The sequence below is a fragment of the Zootermopsis nevadensis genome, unplaced genomic scaffold (assembly GCF_977971745.1).
Source record: "Zootermopsis nevadensis isolate Lab colony 2312 unplaced genomic scaffold, Znev_1.0 Znev_ptg000008l, whole genome shotgun sequence".
NCBI classification, from domain to species: domain Eukaryota; kingdom Metazoa; phylum Arthropoda; class Insecta; order Blattodea; family Termopsidae; genus Zootermopsis; species Zootermopsis nevadensis.
In genome coordinates, this window is record NW_028259140.1 from 17,108,911 (window position 1) to 17,128,616 (window position 19,706).

The window sequence follows — 19,706 nt, forward strand, 5'->3', positions numbered from 1 at the left end:
CCACAGGAAACATAATGTTTGCTTCACTAGTGTGTGAAGCTGTTCAAATTTGTACTTACATTTGGTTTCCGCTTACAACAAGAAAATGGCACACCACAAGCCTCTCTACTACCGACGTCTCTTGACGAACAATTGAAGTAATTGTTACGATCCCAGTCCTTGGGACCCTCTATCCCACAACACTGCAGCTGCAACAGACATTTCACAACTTTTATTCTCCTCTCCCCTAACAAAATGTCAGTACATTCACATCTTCTTAATCTTCAAGCAAACACCGAGTACTATTACTGTCTTGACAATTACATTTGTCAAAACGACACCGTGAAGACTCACGCATGTTTATCCATCCATCAGGCTTTACTTAACACAAATTTCCTTCCACATGGCTTTACAGTGCTTGGGGAACCTTGGCTGCCTTATGTGAATAAGGTTTCAAAATCAGTTTCTCAACAACTGGCAGGATTCCATAGATGGAAATCAGCCTGTTGCAAGTCCTTTACTTAACATACCACCTAAAAAATTGATCGGTTCAAATGTTAGCAAGTAATGCTGATAAGCTGTGAGGTGTCGCAATGTTACAGTGACACAATACACGGCCTTCTCTCAGATCACATTACCAGAGCCTGAAGTACTCGTCCTGCAACTCAGGCGTGGAGACATACATTCACACATTATAAACAAAATAGTACACCAAAGCAGACACAGAATGATCTTGATTATGATTAACTACAAACTGGTGAGGTATGTGCATGAAGGAGCAGTAAACATGAATAAAAATGCAAGACAAACCTTTGAATTAATTCATCAGGAAAAAGAAAAGAAGTTTCACTAAGAAATCCAAATTCAGGTACACTAGAATTAAAACATTACATAAACATCATTAGGCACTGTCACAACCCTGCTGAACGTCACTTAAAATAAATGTATCTATCGACATCCGAGAAACAACTTGAGAGTGGATAACCCAGTTTTGGTGAAACTTTATATTGGAAAATTTTAAGGAAAATTATCATTCCATTTCAATTTTCAGTTAGGTCAGAAAATTTTAATGGCCACTTAACACAAAAGCACATACAATTTCCAACCTTATCCATGACAGAAAACAGTTAACTAAGTTGCTAAGGCTAGTTGGGGAGTGGAGCGATGTCATCACGACCCTGAGCACACAAAGGTCACTGACCCCAAAAAACTATGACATCACTGGCACCATTTGCAAAGGTGAGGGTAAAATTCTGATAAAGTCATCAGAACTGTTATTCTGTGCATACAATTTTCAACTTGTTATTTATCTTAAATTTGACTTCCAATATATAATTTTATCACCTTTACAGAACAGAACACTACGCGCTGAATTTCATTTTCCACAGTGACTTACTGATTATAATATTTCAAACACAAAAATGTGCAGGGAAAGTTATCAAGTAAGACTTCTGGGCAACTTCCATTTAAAATAAAAAACTTTGTGATTCATAAACACACACCAAACAAACACAATGGTAAAACATTGCCACATCACCTGAAACAATTCAAAACGTAAAACTTTCACTGTGTGTGCGTGTGCACGCACATGTGTAATTGCCCTGATGATGGAAGCAGCAAGTACTTCCAAAACAATAATAAACTTCTACCAGACTATACAGCACTACAACCAATCAGACAGCCATCTTCAGGATAGGAACCAAAAAGAAGTTATGTTGTATTTCTACCTGAACTCAAATGTAGAGCCAGTCCCTAATATTTGTCTATTGAGACAGGGTAAATTCCCAAATAAAATACTGCATTATATTAGAAAATACAAACCTTTAGAATCACCAATGAATTTTCAGTGTAAATAATGTTCTACTGTGCAGGAGATTCGTAGTCAGGGCAGTGCTTCAAACTGAGAATGAGGGAGGAGGGAAGGAGCAATAATGCGAGGGTCGAGTTCACTTAGGGGCACTGCTTACTGCCACCTGACGGCAGCCATGCAGAGCAGAACCAACCAACTTAACAACTTCTTAATATACAAGATATTATTTACAAAACGTTACTTCTTGAAGAGTTAATTTAATTGGAAATAACGCATAACGTGGTGTGCAGGTCTGACTGATTACTGTCAGTGCAGGAAACAGAGAACGAGAGAACACACATAAAATTACAAGTACTTGAAACATTTCAGTAATTGACTAAGTGATCACTGTCGTTGTCATCATTGGTTTACTTACAGACACATCATCAACTGTCTAGGTCGTGTAGCACCAGACGACAAGGCAATTTGTGAAACGGAGAAGTTATGAAATGACATGTTCATAGCCACATTTTAACGTGCAACTCTGATATGCGCATAGTCACAGTGAGAGGACTAAGTTTGACGTTATACAGAAATCATCAAGATTTTACTAGGAACTACGACACTTGCGTCATAAGAAAATTTGAACGTCGATTACATGTACTACATAAAGCAAGCAAGCAAACACCCTAGAATGTACCCTTTGGGAACTCCATGTTTTATTGTTCCCCAATTTGAAAAACAGATTGTTTTAGGTGATTTTACTACAACCTTTTGTTTTCTATCTGTTAAACAGGATCTGAAACAATTTTCAGCTATTCTGTAAATGCCATAAAAATGCAATTTAGTTAACAAAATTTTATGATTTTCACAGTCAAAAAAATGCTTTGACTAAATCACAGAAAATTCCTCCAACATGCATTTTTTGGTTAACAGATTTCAGTACACTGTTGATTCGAACGTCACATCTTCAGTGGATACAACTTTCCTGAAGCCTAATTGTTCTGGAACAAATATGTTGTTCGTATGAATATGACTTAACCTATTCTATGTAACCTTCTCAAGCACTCCAGGAAAAGTAGTCAATAGTGAAAAAAGCTTGTAGTTTGTCATACGAGTTTCATTGCCTTCATTGCGCAGTGATCTCGAAGTAAAAATCATACTTTCGAATATCCTACAAGTGGTGGTGACAAAAGGATGGAAAATTGTGAGGTGCTGTAATCTGATGCCGTAGTAGGGATTTGTTTGTTTACAACCATTACCATGGTTACCATTGGCATTCTTTGAATGTCTACCGTGGTTACTATGGTAATCGTGGTTTGCACTGAAGAAAGTGGAATCAGTCGAAGTGTTCGTGTATGTTAACATAATTTTTTGTTGGGACAGGTTAGGTTAGAACAGGTTAGAACACATTAGTTCCAGTTAGGTTAAATCAGTACTGTTATGGTAAGTTAGGTTTGTTTACTTAGTTTCAGTTCAAGAATTTTATGTCAAGAGACATGTTTAACATTAATTTTTAATGTCAGAATTCACAATGTGGGAATTATAAATTTCTTAATTCTAGATTTTAAAAATATCAAAATTGTGAATGTTAAACATTTCAAAAATTTGGAAGATTTGGAAACTTTTCAAATTTGTAAATCTGTTTCGTGACAAGACGGATGCATACCTTTAAATTCAGACTACAAAGAACGCATGATAATATGTGTATTCCAGTACAGAATACACTTTCGGAGCTTGTTACATCATAATGCGACAAATTGTTTGACTTGAGGGAGTGTAATTACTAAATTTAGATACCTTGCATCTTTCATCTTAAAATTTATTCCATATTACTTCCCTGATAAGAGGGCATACTGTAGGATAATCCTTCATGCAAAAGTTCATCGCCGTAACAAGAAAAGAATTTAAGAGATAAGGAAAAACGAGCATTCCTTGTCAAAACTTACCCAATCTTCCTGTATCCAGTCTATAAGATTCTGTTGGTCAGGATCTTCTCTGTAATGGATAATAAACGCTTGAAAGCCCCCGGTAGCTTGGTTCTTAATCTGAAATTATAATAGGGAACTCAATGAAAGAGAGAAATTATGGCTTCTAACGTCTTGTAGCCACAAAGATGTGCCCCCCCCCCCCCCAAAAGAAACACACACACACAAACACAAGACAAAAAGTAACGAAACACCCTATTTTAATTGAAGATTAAAAATATAAAAATGAATATGCAAACCTATATCTAAGAATGTATTAAACGTAGGTGGACAGTACATTTAAAATATTTCTGTAACATGTCTTCACCTACTTTGTACTTATGAACATTTTAAGTAAAAGCAAGGATAGCCATGGCCAAGGCAGCTTTCGTCAAGAAGAGGATACTTCTCACTAGCAAGTTGGGCTTGGAGATGAAGAAGAAACTAGTGAAGTGTTACGTATGGAGCAGAGACTTGGACACTCAGGAAGAAGGAACAGAAATACCTGGAGAGTTTTGAAATGTGGTGTTGGAGAAGAATAGAGAAGATGAGGTGGACGGATCGAGTGACCAACGAAGAAGTATTGAGGAGAGTCAACGAGCAAAGATTACACGAAGGAAAGCTAACTGGCTGGGACATATTATGAGAAGGAATGGATTACTGAGTGATATCATCGAAGGCCAGGTTGAAGGAAAGAGAGGACTGGGAAGAAGACTGATGCACCTAAACGACGATCTTAAACAAGGAAAGAAGATGACGTTCCAGGAATTAAAACAAGAAGCTGAGAATAGGGAAAACTGGAGAGCTCTTTTTGGGCAGAGCAATGGACCTGTCGTAAGACAGAACACTGAATAATAATAATAACATACATTAACATCTTGAGAAAAATGTAGAGTTAAATTGCAGTGATGCTGTTAAAGGTACGTGAGTTTCACTTTGTATGAAAATGTCTACTGCCTCTGCAATAAATTAAGTTATGTGATACTACAACCATTTCTTCATGTGTCAACAAATGCAGCAACTCAGCCTAAAGCTCAGATAAGAACAGCTTCTACAAAAACGTAATTGTGCACTGGCTGCGAGACCAACTCGTGATTTGTACTGTATCTGCAAATCCCGCAAAGCTGTTTCCATAAGTGATTATTAGTACTTAATGCCAGACACATCACAGAAGTAAGAAACTGTTAAATCAAAACCTTTTAGAAATGGGAAAATGTTAAGGTCACTTTCATTTCCAGAAAAAGTAGGTTTCATCGCTGCAGTCAAAGTGGCAGTGGTGGTGATCGTCGTTCTGATAGGAGAGGTTGTGTCCCTCTTCCTGTTTTGAGAAGGACCACATATCTCCTTCTTGAGGATCTCAATTATAGGGTGAGACACTGATACTACTGCATGAGATACATCCAGTTTATTCAAAGATGCCAATAAACACTTCAGCAGCATGACACATGCAATCAGAGTAAGAAAGTTTTGAGGTTTTCACAGCAGTGAGTATGAAGACGGCTGTCTTCTGGGTTGTAACGCTGTAGTGTAGTCTGGTAGAATGATGATCACTGCCCCGATGATGGAGGCAGCAAGGATCTCCGAAGCGCTGGTAGACTTCTACCAGACTACGCGGCACGACGACCCAGAAGACAGCAATCTTCACACATTAGGCATAAACTTAATAAATGAATGACTGATTGAATTTTAGACATGTTCTCACATTTCACTTCAGTAACAAAGCCAGCCTCAAAACTGTGACTTTATCAGTAAATGTAGAACATAAGTAGCCTGGGGGTGAAGACATTTGGGCTTTCATATGATGAACCACTTTCTGAACATTTTTGCTAAACTACAAATAAAAATGAAGAAATTATTACTAACAAACAAAAAATGACATGCATGTTTTTATTCATTAAACAACTTATAAGAATTGTTGATTGGCAGAAATGAACACTGAATATCATGACATTACCTTTTTCATTATTATCATTTGCCAGTTTGTGTAATTACCGATCTTTTCTGTTTAATATCTCACACAAATATGAATTGATTTTAACTACTTTAAATTTTAGAACACTCTATTCCAGACGACGACATCTCGATGCTTTATTTCTTGTTAATGTATTTAAGGGCAAAATAAATTGCCATTCCATTATGGACGCTGTTGGTTTACGTGTGCCGGCGAGGCAAATAAGAGAATTTTCTACTTTTAGTGTGAGCAGTGCGCTAAGACATAGTCCTTCAGCGAGGTGCGTCATCGCTGCAAATGACGTATGTAAATCTTTCGACGTATTTCGCATAAACATTGTCTCCCTTGAGGGCACGTTCTCAACAACGGAAATGATCTAGATACGTTGTCTTGGTAGATGATCTGTTTTTTTATATTCTTTAACGTTTTACAATTATATTAGTGTTCCCTAGGTGGATTATTTGTTTTTATTTATATTTCTTCATTTATTTTGCTCTGTGTTAATATTGTTTCTATTTTGGGTTTGCCTGCACTTGGCTGTTATATTTAATACTGTACATGTATAAGTTTAGTTAATCTGTTTGTGTATTATTTTTCATTATTATTGTATGTATTATCAGTGTTTGCCTGTTATTAGCTTCTTGCTGTTGGCAAACACGTAAATAAATTAATTGAATTGAATTGAATACTGTAACATAATGAGTACACATACCATAATTCAGAAATCACTGCTTGGGTTTATACAGAATGACTCTTATTTAAATCTACTTACCCAGTCTTTAAAAATGAAACCCAATATAGTTGTTGTCATTTCCAGCAGTAATAAAATTCCCAGGAAGATTGCATACTGGAAATGATAAGAGTTTGGTTATTAGTGAAATATCAGCAATTGATTCAGATTTATCATAAAACAAACACAGGAAAAATATGTTTTATTATTTTATTTGCATAGATAGCATCCCACATGTGTAACCTATAACCAAGTTGGATTAAGATAGCGTCTCCAACGGAATGTCTGCAAAACTTCAGATGGTTATTCATTGGCTTATTTTACATGTAAAATATTTCATCAACATGAGTAAAATGTAATTATGTGATAAATTATTCGCATCGTCCTTCCGTCCATGTCTCCCAAAACAATCCACGTAGAACTTTAGCATTTATGGTGCTGTCTCATCAACAACCAAATGCACTATTCATTTTCTAGGGATGTTTAAACAGCACACCACTACAGAACAAGCTACCACTTCTTTTTGAAGATGTTCCTCTCAAGGCCACATTAACCACGTGGTTGAAACATAATGGCACTATGGCTCGTTTCAGTCTGTAAGTCACGCAGTACTTGAACTGTGTCATGGACATTCTTGGTCTCATATGGAACAACCATGAGAGCATGTGGACAGCAACATCTGCTATTAAAAAATTACCTCATTTGTGCATGGCCAATGTACAAGGTAATTTTAAACAGCAAGCCACTGAAATACACATAATAAACACACGTACAATACAATTCTTATACAGACGATTCACATCCCTACGTAAAATAATATATTAATTAATCTGCATGTTTCTTTGAGTTTCCTCCCTTTCCAAAGAATTTTATTACATTAAGATCTTTCCCCATGATCAAACGTTTTTCGCTTACAGTAAATCAATTAATAATCGCACAGTTTCTGCAAATATTTCTGTATAACCATACAAATTCAGATGGTAAATAACACCCAATACATGATTTTTACTGTTTTGCAATCACTATACATTTCAGTTCAGGCCTAATACTTTATGCTTTCACTTTACAGACTTTATACCTGACGACGGTTCACCTGATCTGAAATGTTGCGAAAACAAAATAGTACCATCCAAATATTAAGCATATTTATCACCCTGATTTGTGTGATGGCTTCCACTAAATATTAATTCATCTTATAAAATCTGCACATCAACATAAATACACATACAAAATAAGAATTTACAATTTTTCTGAAATGCAAAGATTCAACACAGTCTATATACATAACACAACCATTTTGTTGAATTAATTTCATGAACATTTTATAAAATTTCAACACCTCAAATGCTTTATACCTCTATTACGTACCTCGAAAAGTAACGAGTAAGTCTACTACTATTTATGATCATTTGCATGAAGCAAAGAACAGTGCAATGCTGCTCTAAAGATGTACTCACAGCTGACAGTAGGCACGTGTTTTCACGCAGTGCTCCTACGCAGCCCGTAAAGCCAATGATAAATGTCACGGTTCCTAGAAAAGAAAGAGAATCAGAAGTATCAGCACAGAAATGTCTTCGGGAAAACCTTTTCTTCCTCGTCACCGATATACGAGGGAATAATTGAAAGCCAAAGATGACACTAGTACTTCTGGACATATCGGAACAATCACTCCTACATCTATGGTATGTTTTATTTTAGATTTACTTTTATTTTATATTATTTTTATTTATATTTTACTGCTACTTTCTAACTATAATTTATATATTTTGCATTTTATTCTCTAAATTCTTTTATAAATTCTTTCAAATTCTTTAGTGTTTCTTTCAATCTTCTACTTACAGACCGATATGTACATCTGATAAAATTTAAGAAAAGACAACACCTCGCCCAAAATTGAAAAACAAATGGCATGAAACATCACTAAATGGAATCATATTTGAGTTTTAAGTTCGTAAATATTTTACACCTGATGATGGTTTTATAAAAACTGAAACATGTTGTGTAAAAGATGTTCCAAAATGTAAATCGATCAATCGATATTGGAACATCAATGATATTTTATTATCTTAATTATAAGATATTTTAAATATTGTGATAAGACGGATTAAAATAAATAATTGTTAGAATATTCACAATATGACACAATTACACTATCTTGTCAAAGAAAATTTTAGGAACATTTTGTGTGCTACATAAGTTACCCTGTTCTTCAAGAGTAAGGATTCTTGCAATTTCTAAAAAATTCCATGAACAGACCATCCATAATATTCCTTCCCTTTTCTAGGATTTGCCCAAACATAATTAAACACCGTCAGCACCTCTCGGTAGCTCCCGCTGTAGACAGGACATACACAAGTCACTGAGATATTCAGTTGTGAGATGGTAAGCGAGTCGAGAGATTACTGTTGACTGAGCTGGTTGAGAAGTTGGCGCTGTAGAAGTGTGCAGTGTGACAAAGACAGAAGAAGTAGATGTGTGAGAAGAGAACATTCAATATCAGTGCAAAATCAAGGCAGAAGGCTGAACGAGCATGATCTGTGATTCATAATTCAAAAGAACTGCCATAAAAAATGATTATTCGTAATTACTGTGACAGTAGTAAATCCACATTTCAAGCAGAAATCCCAAGTTAACACATGATTTCTCTTACTCTATCGAAATTCTCTCGCATTTCCTTCATGGTATCTCAGCTACAAGACTGATGACCTAGACCAGTGGTATTCAACCTTTTTTGTTCGCGTACCCCCAGATATAATTTCTCTTCAACTTTGTACCCCCCAAAGTTGTTGGTGTATAATTCAAGTTATACATAGTATATAATCTACATCTAAAATAAATTAAATAAATTACATTACTGATTATTCAGTGTTTATCACAAAATAATAATTTTTAAAAATTTCACGTACACCCTAAGATGTCTTCGCGTACCCCCAGATATAATTTCTCTTCAACTTTGTACCCCCAAAGTTGTTGGTGTATAATTCAAGTTATGCATAGTATATAATCTACATCTAAAATAAATTAAATAAATTACATGATTATTCAGTGTTTATCAAAAATAATATTTTTTAAAAATTTCACGTACCCCCTAAGATGTCTTCGAGTACCCCCAGATATAATTTCTCTTCAACTTTGTACCCCCCAAAGTTGTTGGTGTATAATTCAAGTTATACATAGTATATAATCTACATCTAAAATAAATTAAACAAATTACATTACTGATTATTCAGTGTTTATCATAAAATAATATTTTTTAAAAATTTCACGTACCCCCAAAGATGTTTTCGCGTACCCCCAGATATAATTTCTCTTCAACTTTGTACCCCCAAAGTTGTTGGTGTATAATTCAAGTTATACATAGTATATAATCTACATCTAAAATAAATTAAATAAATTACATTACTGATTATTCAGTGTTTATCATAAAATAATATTTTTTAAAAATTTCACGTACACCCTAAGATGTCTTCGTGTACCCCCGGGGGTAGGCGTACCCCAGGTTGAATACCACTGATATAGATGGCAGACATTTTTACATCCATGCATGGTTGCACTAAAGCAAAGTAAATTAAATAAGACTTCCCTAAAGAGTAAGAATAAATCAAAACTCTAATCAAAGCATTCCTTAAGTAGCTTGTTACAGATTGGAGCACCATTGGTCCCAGAGCAAATGCTGATTTCGTACTCAAATGCCACACTGCACCGAGTTCCTCTCATGCAGTCCTCCAAAAAAAAAAAATAACATCGAAATTTCAAAATTTTGCCACTCTCCAAATCTTAACATCAAAATTTCCACGAAATTCAACCCTCCGAGCGTTAATACCAAAATTTAAAATTCAGATCGACTGTCCGTTCCTCATCGTTCCAACTTCTCCTCCCAACGCCTTACTCTCTCTTCAAACTACCTTCATCAGAAGAAGTAGTCGGCACTGCCTGGAACCTTCAGAGCCGGAAAATTTCTTTTTCCCCACCCCCCAGCCCGTCAAATGTTTTGTCTCTCACGCTACTCCTCTGCACTTTCTCTACCTTCCTCAAGTTTCAATTTTTTAAGGACAAGCCGGCGAAACCCGGAAACCTGACAAAGTGATGCTCCTCCTATTGTGCTAGAATCATAGGCTTTCTTAAAGTCTATATAAGTACAGTCCACAGACCAGGAGAAAATCCCTGCTAGGAATTCGATATACGCGCATGCGCGAGATTTCGCGGTGAGTGACGACCCATCCTAAAAGCATTCGTTCCACAACCACTGAACGAACAACAGACGACAGGCTTTCACGTGTTCTAATGGGTACAGCTTTAAGATTACCTCACAGTGGCACAGCGATTTAATCTAGAATATTATGACAACACCCACAGAACACATTAGAGGTGCACTCACTACACGCTACTCTTAACTGCTTGATGTTTTCAGTCTGTGTAGTAGCGTAAAACTCTGACGTATCACACTTCCCACCAATAGCAGCCCTCCAGTCCACCTGGCAGTAAACATTCCCCCCGCGCAGGGATTTCCTCGTCATCTGTGGACAGTATCTGATACACAGTTCCACTGTGTTGCGATCACTTCTCGAACGTGTCGAATGCAGAGAATGTGACCGGCAGTTGATCGATAATGTCGAATCACTACGAAATAATACACAGACCAGCATTAATAAGGCCAAATATCTACTACTGTCTACTTTTCGGTGTCGAGGAATGTTTATTGCAACTGACGCACATGAAGACGCAAACATCTCACACAAGTCAGAACGAGCAGAGAGAGAGAGAGAGAGAGAGAGAGAGAGAGTGAGAGAGAGAGATGGATTTGTTGCAGTGAAGTTGATCGTAGATAAACGTGACATAGGCCACTTCATGGCGACTGGCAGTCTGTGCAAAATGACATGCAACTGACGAGGGCTGTAATCCACTCGAGGTCGCTTGCTTCAACCACAGACCCTAACCGGCACTTGAAAACCTCTATTGTGCACCCGGGGGGGGGGGGGGGGGGGGGGTTGACCTACGCACACACGCGCTCCAAATCTGCAAGTTTACTCTGCAATCAAGTGCGACCAGAACCTTCTTCACGAGACTGGGAGCTGATGATGAATTGGCGTGTCTCACGGAAGCAACACGCACGCACAATTACGCCAGGAACAAAGAATTCGGCATTAATGAAACACGCTAACGAAAAACTATTTGCAATAGTTAAGTACCTAACTACAACACCTGATATCGCTCTCAGCTATCCTTTGAAAACGCTTAAAAATCTTAAATATAACGTCCAGTAATCAAAATTGGAAACAATAACTTAAAATAAACACACAAACGGATTTTTTTTAAAAAAACTGCCCCGTACAAACAATTTAATCGATTCTTCTTTCCTGCCATAAAATAAAAAGTTGTCAGTGGAACGACGGTTCCGGAGAATTTGACGCAAATACGTCTGTACGCAAAGGAAGTTTATATATTGGCTTTATTCTAAATATTTCCTTTATACATGCTTTACAATTGAGTAAAGTTTGATTAAGACTTTGCTTATTTAACCTGAATTAGTTACGCTTAAAATGTGTCTGGGGTAGCTGAATGTAATGTAAAGTAATGTAATGTAATGTAATGAAATGTATTTTTTTTATTTATTTTTTTGTTCTGTCTGACGACAGGTCCATATGAACTGGATCCTTTCTTTCTTTTCTCGGACTGGGACCTGTTCATATACGTTCTTGGCAGATGATCCAGAAGTGGTTTGCCATTGCCTTCTTCTGTGTGTGAATGGAGTAATTTTTGGGATGCCACGGAGAAACCGGGGAAGCCCCCGGAGAAAAACTCCGTGTTGAATAGACCACGGCCTTGCCCAACACAAGTTATAAATTCGGGCACCGCCGGGAATCGAACCCGAGACCCCAGGATTACAAGGCCAGCGTTCTAACCGCTAGACCACCTCATCTTATTATTATTTAGTGTTCTCTCTGAGGACAGGTCCATATGAACAGGATCCTTCCATCCTTTTCTCGGACTGGGACCTGTTCATATACGTTCTTGGCAGATGATCCAGAAGTGGTTTGCCATTGCCTTCTTCTGTGTGTGAATGGAGTAATTGTTGGGATGCCACGGAGGAAAACTCCGTGTTGCCTAGACCACGGCCTTGCCCAACACAAGTTATAAATTCGGGCACCGACGGGAATCTAACCCGAGACCCCAGGATTACAAGGCCAGGTAATGTAATGAAATGTAACGTTTCCTAGGTAACCAGGTTACACTTTTTCGTTCCACTTTTTCGCCGAATGAGCCTTCCTTATAGACGTATTTACGTCAAAAATAAATATTAATTCTCGAACGAAGGTCGTAATGAACAAACGAGAGAAGAAATCTCAGAAAGGTTCGTGGGTGCGTATGAGAATTTTACATAATCAAAATAAATGACGTTTTCTAAGAAACCTATTATTTCTCGGGTATAACTCCGAGACACAGCGCGCCAGAACAATGATTTCGAGAATATCTTGATGTTCGTCTCCGTTAGTGCCTTTCACGTCCGAAAGTGCTGTGGATATTTCTATCGTATTTTGAATGGCAGGTTTAACCAGAATCTGTCGGACCAATTTCATCTTCATCCGCGTCGGTCCTACTTCAAACGAAAATTCATAATTACTACAAGCAATAAAAGACGGCCGACGAGAATGCACACATATCGCCTCGTTTGACAAGGGACAACCCAATCCGGTGGGCCTCAAACTCCGCGCGAAACCTGAAAATGAGCTGATCCCCTTCCAAGCATCTGTTGTCTGTGGGTGGGTCCAAGATCTCAAGACGAAACAGACAATGCCACTCTCGAAGGAACAGCCGAAGCTGCCGAGTTATTTCAAAAGCAAACAGTTGCAACACGCCTGAATCACTCCTTCGCCCTCGAACGTGAACAAAGGAATAAGGAAACCTAAATAAACAAACAAATCGATGACATTTTGCGGCCTCCGTAGAGGAGCTACGTAGCTCAGTCAGTATAATGACTGCCTACGGACTAGTCGACCGGAGTTCGATCCTCGACCGGGCTCTGATTCCAGACCGGCTCAGAGAGCCAACCAGCGTCCTGTCCAATGGGTACCGGGATCCTTTCTCGGGGGTTAAGCGGGGCCGGGTAGTGACCTAGTGTACCTAGTGCCGAGGTTAAGAATGAATGAGATATGCCTCCTCTTCTCCCAAGCGCGTACATGTAGCGAGACAGCTTTGCTTTTTTTAAAGTCATTACAGATATATCGGCGTGTCTGGGTTCTGCTGTCTTGTCAAACGGGCAGGATGATCGCTCATCTGCATGCATGGAGCCACACCTCCACACCTTCATGGCACAGAGAAGTTGACAGTCACAGATCTTACAGAACTCCAACAAATCACTTCAGCCGGGGTCGGCTACCCACGGAGACCTCAACAGCGGACGTCCTCGGCTTCATGATCACCAGGTACAAGGAGCCTGGCGCCACTTCACTCCCACGGTAGGGAGAATCTCTCCTAACTAGACAGAAGAACAGTTAGTCCTCTCAGCATTCCGTTCGGAAAACCTTCACATGGCCTTCAAGAACTTTGGTGCAAAGCCGTAACAGCTCCCTCCGGGGCGATTAGATCCGGGGGCGGGATCTTTGTACTATCTCGCAACTCGAGTTATAGCACCCATCGATTTGTGCTGAGCTCCCGTTCTAAAGCAACAAATGAATCTCTGAACCGAAAAGGTCAGAACCTGGCGAGACGCCAAATGGTCTGGATTATGTAGGGCTTTAAACTCAGTTCCGCTAGGTCATGGTTCTTCGGTAATTTAACGACGATATTCAACTCCACAAGCTATGTAACGCGGCGTGTGTGTGGGTACATACGGAATACATCGGTCGTGGCCTATTCTAAGACAGGTTACTATCCCAAGACTCGCCCCGAGGGACTATACGAGTCACAACAAATTGCATCGCTCAGCATAGCCTAGCTCCGGTCCCAGGTTCGAAACAGGAAACTGCAGAACACGTAGCAGGGATGTTTCAGCGGATTTTTTTAAGTAACTTCATACAGCGCACTTAGTTCTGTGCCCACGTACTGGAGTCGTGCGCAGATGGCCATGGGATCGACTCCTGGACAAGAAGAAATATTTTACTCCAATGAAGTCTCCACGGCGGCAGTATGACCTCCGAAACGTCGGTTAACATCGACCAGACTACACAGCGCAACAACCCAGAAGACAGAAATCTTCATACTCATCGCCCTGATGATGGAGGCAGTATGACCACTGAAACGTTGGTTAACATCGACCAGACTACACAGCGCAACAACCCAGAAGACAGAAATCTTCATACTCATCGCCCTGATGATGGAGGCAGTATGACCTCCGAAACGTTGGTTAACATCGACCAGACAACACAGCGCAACAACCCAGAAGACAGAAATCTTCATACTCATCGCCCTGATGATGGAGGCAGTATGACCACTGAAACGTCGGTTAACATCGACCAGACTACACAGCGCAACAACCCAGAAGACGGAAATCTTCATACTCATCGCCCTGATGATGGAGGCAGTATGACCACTGAAACGTTGGTTAACATCGACCAGACTACACAGCGCAACAACCCAGAAGACAGATATCTTCATACTCTGATGACGGAGGCAGTATGACCTCTGAAACGTTGGTTAACATCGACCAGACTACACAGCGCAATAACCCAGAAGACAGAAATCTTCATACTCTGATGATGGAGGCAGTATGACCTCTGAAACGTTGGTAAACATCGACCAGACTGCACAGCGCAACAACCCAGAAGACAGAAATCTTCAGTTTTTTAAACCTCTGTTATTACGCGTAATTTAAGAACCTCGTATTAACTGTTATAAGCGCCGATCATCCTCACTACTAGTGCATCGTCCATGTTAGCATCACCGAACGCAGAAAATTAAAAGCACGATTTAGGGTTAGTTTCCAATCGCGTAACGTCATACCACATTTCATCAGAAGTCATACAAATGTTTTCGAGTCGAAACAAACATGTGGACAGAGGAAAGAACTCACAGTAACACGAAATGAAGACTTGCTACAGCGAGTTCCCATTAGTTTAAAAAGCTCCATAATGGAATAATAGCCAATGACCTTGAATGAAACACTCTCCGACGTGAACCTGGCAAATCGGTGACCAAAAAATCGGTAAACCCTTTCAGGACACATGTTGTATTCGCCAAAAAATAAACTCTCAAACTATCAAGTCTACACATTCTACAAGCCTATCCAGTGACTGTGGCCCATTGTGAGTTTACACAAAGTTATTCATTACCAACTTTTTCCATCGTCCTTATTTAAGAAGAAGAAATCGCGACGTTTCGGAAACTGGCTCTGGTTGCGTCTTTAGACGAGAGGTACCTACTCAGTTGGGTCCTTTAGATAGTGCCAGTCTCCGTGAGTGGAAAATGAACAATCCCGAGAGTAATCCACCATCGTCAGAACCTTTTAGAGTTAAATTCCATTGGGAGTGTTCACCTTTCTGGAATTCTCCCAGCATTTCCAAACCATTTTTAGACACCAAGCTGGGTTACTCGAGCGGGGCGTCGGACCGTCGGAAGGCCTCTTACTACACAGGAAAACACGACACAAAACAGAGAAATGCCTCGGATGGAATTCGAACCCAGGATCGCAGTCTTCGAGCGGCTTCGCTACAAATAGCATTCAAATATAAAAACTTCCCACTGTTAGTATGCATAAGAATAATAAATGAGACGGGTCTGGTTCAATTTCAGGTCCCTACTGACATTCACTCGATAGCCTACACGGCAATACTCTGCTAACCGGAAGTCAGAACAATGCCAGGATCGCCGATGAAAGCGATCGCGCGCCACCTGAATCCAGCTTCAATCCCCATATCAATTTTTAATGCGTTAATAGTTCACATCTTTTTCCTGGATTTTTCCAGCAAAATTTCATAAGATTCTTTTCCTTTTCAAGGTCACGTGTGCAGCACACCGAAGTTCGCTGTATAAGAATATTCTCCTCCATTTGCAAACAGCCTCATCTCTGCAGAGCCTTTATTCAAACTTTTTGATACGTCGATTTTCAACGACCACTACATACGCCTGAAGAACTGACGAGCCGTGACCAGCCTTACTGAGCAGCCAGAGAAGTTGCCGCATGCGCAAGGCGTTGCTGGACTACACTTGCGTACATGACCGGAAACAAAATAAAAATCGGAGGGTCACAGTCGAAACAGGCTGCCATTTTATTTACAATCACAGCCAGCAAAACCCATCATCAACCAAGATTCGACGTTCCTGTGCGTAATGGTTTAACAAACTGATCGGAATCGCAAAATCCAGAATAAAGGTAACTTGTCTATAAATACCCAGCAGACCTATCTTTCTGCAGGGACTAGAAACGTTTACATGCAGCTTACTGAGTTCTAAAGACAGAGCCTATATATGGTGTCCGATAACAAGCTCCCGAGGAACAGGCATGGACACAGGGGAGTAGAAGTGACAAGACGGATAGAGAAGAATTGAGGTTTCCACAGCGGTGAGCCTGAAGATTTCTGTCTTCTGGGTTGTTGCGCTGTGTAGTCTGGTAGACGTTTGCCGACGTTTCGGAAGTCATACTGCCTCCGTAATCAGGGGGATTCATCGGAGACAGTACGACCTCTGAAACGTTGGTTAACATCGACCAGACTACACAGCGCAACAACCCAGAAGTCAGAAATCTTCATACTCATCGCCCTGATGATGGAGGCAGTATGACCTCTGAAACGTTGGTAAACATCGACCAGACTACACAGCGCAACAACCCAGAAGACAGAAATCTTCATACTCACCGCTGTGAGAACCTCAAGTCTTACATAAACAAGTAAAGCAATCCCGCTACACGCCATGTAGGCGCTTGGGTGAGAGGAGGTGTAGCTCCTCTCTTCCTTGACCTCGGCACTAGATGGGGTGAGTGGTCAGCATCACGCCCCGGCCGGCTTTACCCCCCAGGAAAGGACCCCGGTACCCATTGGATAGGAGGCTGGGTGGGCCCCAGAGCCGGTCTGGACGCAGAGGCTAGAGGAAAAATCCTCTGCCCCCGTCGGGGATCGAACCCCGGTCGTCCAGCCCGTGGACAGTCACTATAATGACTGAACTACCTCGACCGTTATAGTACACAAGTTTACTTTTCACAGCTTCAGTAATGTATAAAATTACACGAAAGTTCTGTTTTGAAATGTGGCTCACTCAGATTTAGAGAGTTTGAACAGTCGACATGAAAATGTTTCATTTCACTTGAGCACAATCGAAGTCCTGCTACACGAAATATCTGTCTCCGTCACGCGCCATAATTCTTATAAAAGGAAAGGACGGACACTGGCCTGCGTTTTCACGCATTCATAAAACAAGGTTTGCGGTGGAGGAGTGAAGCACGAAGTCCAATGGAGTGGAAAGACTTTTGTATCTTCTTCGCCTTTCTGTCCACTACACTGGATAAACAGACACCAACATCACAGTGCACCAAGGAACTACTTTCTTGACATTTCGTCAGATATTCACATCAGAAGCCACGGTGGTCTAGCGGTTAGAACGCTGGCCTTGTAATCCTGGGGTCTCGGATTCGATTCCCGGCGGTGCCCGAATTTATAACTTGTGTTGGGCAAGGCCGTTGTCTAGGCAACACGGACACTCCGTGGCATCCCAACAATTACTCCATTCACACACAGAAGAAGGCAATGGCAAACCACTTCTGGATCATCTGCCAAGAACGTATATGAACAGGTCCCAGTCCAAGAAAAGGATGGAAGGATCCTGTTCATATGGACCTGTCGTCAGACAGAACACTAAATAATAATAAGATGAGGTGGTCTAGCGGTTAGAACGCTGGCCTTGTAATCCTGGGGTCTCGGGTTCGATTCCCGGCGGTGCCCGAATTTATAACTTGTGTTGGGCAAGGCCGTGGTCTAGGCAACACGGAGTTTTCCTCCGTGGCATCCCAACAATTACTCCATTCACACACAGAAGAAGGCAATGGCAAACCACTTCTGGATCATCTGCCAAGAACGTATATGAACAGGTCCCAGTCCGAGAAGAGAAAAGGATGGAAGGATCCTGTTCATATGGACCTGTCGTCAGACAGAACACTAAATAATAATAAGATGAGGTGGTCTAGCGGTTAGAACGCTGGCCTTGTAATCCTGGGGTCTCGGGTTCGATTCCCGGCGGTGCCCGAATTTATAACTTGTGTTGGGCAAGGCCGTGGTCTAGGCAACACGGAGTTTTCCTCCGTGGCATCCCAACAATTACTCCATTCACACACAGAAGAAGGCAATGGCAAACCACTTCTGGATCATCTGCCAAGAACGTATATGAACAGGTCCCAGTCCGAGAAAAGGATGGAAGGATCCTGTTCATATAAACCTGTCGTCAGACAGAACACTAAATAATAATAATAATAATTCACACCAGAAAAGTTTCATTTAAAAATTCAAAATCTCAATGAGGCTTATATTTTACCGACTGCCGATATTTCATTGAGAAACTACACGACAGTAAGTTCTACTTGAATGCAGTGTAAATGAGGGGTTGTACTCAGTCTGTCTGACTGAGAGAAAATTAAATTCATCCGCGACAGCTCTCAGTGTAGGCCCCACGAGTCGTAAACTGAATCAAAATCAGACACGAGAGACACGACCGACCTCTCGCGACGCCGTCTGTCACTTCCGAACTCGGAACAAAAGAACGCGCAAGTAATCATTATAATTACACCCAAATGGGCCCATGAATGATGACAATTCGCAAACACCGGTCACGTGACTGTGGACTGCATATGTACGTGATGTGTCTGGGAGATCGTAAATCGGGCGACACCTAGCACCGCCCATGGGCGGGCAGGGACAAACGCGGATGTGACACGACACTCACACGTAACGGTGGAGTGAGTAAGCAGTCATTCTACGTTCCGGAGGTCAAACACACCGAGACTGCAACACAAAACGCAAACACTGATTCTGAACACGTAAATACTAGGCTAAATAATCTCAACCAAAATTTGGCTTCAGTACGACTCTGCGGAGAACTGAGGAAAAAACACGTGGACAACAGGACATCGGGGACTCGAACTCGGGACCAGGAACTTCACACAACATTATCGCCAACATTTCGTCCCACACACACTTTTCACCGGTTCCAAAAACACAGTTAAAAGACTGACTGGACATCTGCGTTCGACGAGAATACGCGGCCTAAAAACACTAGACGGTTTACCTGGCAATACGTATCCAGACCGAAGGCCTAAAAGAATTTAACACATAGTTGGGCATTTGCTGAAGAATGTTCTGAACCTACGTA

General features: G+C 40.5%; 1 protein-coding gene across 6 annotated transcripts in view; it reads right to left on the minus strand.

The window, feature by feature from the left end:
* Tsp26A (Tetraspanin 26A) overlaps positions 1-19,706 on the minus strand; it is a 98,444-nt gene that overhangs the window by 13,908 nt on the left and 64,830 nt on the right. For all 6 annotated transcript variants that reach the window (XM_022074760.2, XM_022074761.2, XM_022074762.2 and 3 more), the window contains exons 3-6: positions 7,874-7,947; positions 6,459-6,533; positions 3,718-3,816; positions 60-188 (exon numbers count right to left, since the gene is read on the minus strand). In XM_022074760.2, the coding sequence (XP_021930452.1) occupies positions 60-188; positions 3,718-3,816; positions 6,459-6,533; positions 7,874-7,947 (377 nt within the window). The remainder of the gene's footprint in view (positions 1-59; positions 189-3,717; positions 3,817-6,458; positions 6,534-7,873; positions 7,948-19,706) is intronic.